At 43.3% G+C, this 1,562-nt stretch overlaps 1 protein-coding gene across 1 annotated transcript; it reads right to left on the bottom strand.

Moving 5' to 3' along the window:
* Positions 1 to 369: 369 nt before the first annotated feature.
* Positions 370 to 1,305, bottom strand: LOC114686050 (olfactory receptor 1N1-like). Its single transcript, XM_028860697.1, has one exon. The coding sequence runs from the start codon at positions 1,303 to 1,305 to the stop codon at positions 370 to 372; it is 936 nt and encodes a 311-aa protein (XP_028716530.1).
* Positions 1,306 to 1,562: the final 257 nt, after the last annotated feature.

Here is a 1,562-nt window from a genome sequence, read left to right as displayed (position 1 = left end):
CTGTGTTTTACTTAACCCTCCACCTCATTAAATAGAAAATCTTGAATTAGCAGGAGTGGTGCATGCTTGTAATCTCAAAACTCAGAAGGCTGTGGCAGGAGGGTTATGGGTTTCAGGCTATTGTGAGCTACAGTATAGAAAAGACTCTATCTCAAATAAACAAAATGAACAAACAAAAAACAAACCAAAAAAAACTCAGAAAGAATCTCTACATTATCCATAGTCTTAATTTTATGTATGAGAAGATTAAAGTTCACTGAAGTTGAATAAATTGGACAACAAACTCAGCTAGCAGGTGACTGTTCCCAAACTGAAGCCACTTATCTGACTCAAGCTCTGTCTCTCCATCAAACATTGCTCTTGCTATATCTAAGAAGAAAAAGTTCTCCTATGACAGAGGAGCCTCTTCAGGGCCCCCTTCATGTCCTTGTTCCTTAGGCTATAGATGAAGGGGTTCAACATGGGAGTCACCACTGTATACACTGCAGCAGCTGCAACGTCCTTCTCTGTGGACTCTACAGAGGGAGGGAACAGATAGACACTGAAGAGCGTCCCATAGAAAATACAGACCACACAGAGGTGGGAACTACAGGTAGAAAAAGCCTTTGTACCCCCACCAGAAGTCTTAACCCTAAGGACAGCAAATACAATGTGGACATAGGAGATGACAATACTTACAAAGGGGACCATGAGTACTGTGCCTCCAAAGCCAGAAAGCACTAACTCATTGACATGAGTGTCAGAGCACGATAGCTTCAGAACAGAAGTAATGTCACAGAAAAAGTGAGCTATTTCCCCAACAACACAGAAGGACAGTCGAGCCACGAGGAGAGTGTGAGTCAGGGCAACTACGTTGGTGAGGACCCAGCACAGGGCAAGCATCAGCACACAGAATCGGGCACTCATGATTGTGGAATAATGGAGAGGGCGGCAGATGGCCACATAACGGTCATAGGCCATCACAGCCAGGAAGAAGCTGTCCAGATCACCAAACATCATGAATAAGTACATTTGTGTTAGACAACCATTATAGGAGATGGTGTGGTGCTGAGTCTGAACATTAAATAGCATCTTCGTCACTGTAGAGGATATTAAACCCATGTCAGCAAATGACAGGTTGGCCAAAAAGAAGTACATAGGAGTGTGGAGACGTGGGTCAGAGCCAATGGCCAGGATGATGAGCACGTTCCCAGTTAAGGTGACAAGATACATACATAGGAAAAGCCCATAGAGTAGCTGCTGTTGCTCTGGAAACCCTGATATTCCTTGCAGGAAAAACTCTGAGATGCTGGAGTGGTTTTCCATGAGCCTAAAGCATCTGGGAGTCAGAAAAGACAGTCAGAATATAGGATTGAGTCTTAAGCTGCTGGCACTGGCTTCTGAGCCTTCCACTACTCAAGTCTGTATTAAGTTCAGTCTCTTTACTTACAGCATGGCCTTTCATGTTCATGTCATTTTGATGACTCTCATATTCCCTCTTCTCCATATTAGACATTTATACACAGCAAGATCTTTAAGACTCTATCTAGGATTATCAAATGTTAGCCTAGGTTTACAACTCC

The sequence above is a fragment of the Peromyscus leucopus genome, chromosome 4 (genome assembly GCF_004664715.2).
Source record: "Peromyscus leucopus breed LL Stock chromosome 4, UCI_PerLeu_2.1, whole genome shotgun sequence".
Taxonomy (NCBI): domain Eukaryota; kingdom Metazoa; phylum Chordata; class Mammalia; order Rodentia; family Cricetidae; genus Peromyscus; species Peromyscus leucopus.
This window is presented reverse-complemented; position numbering and strand designations above follow the sequence as displayed.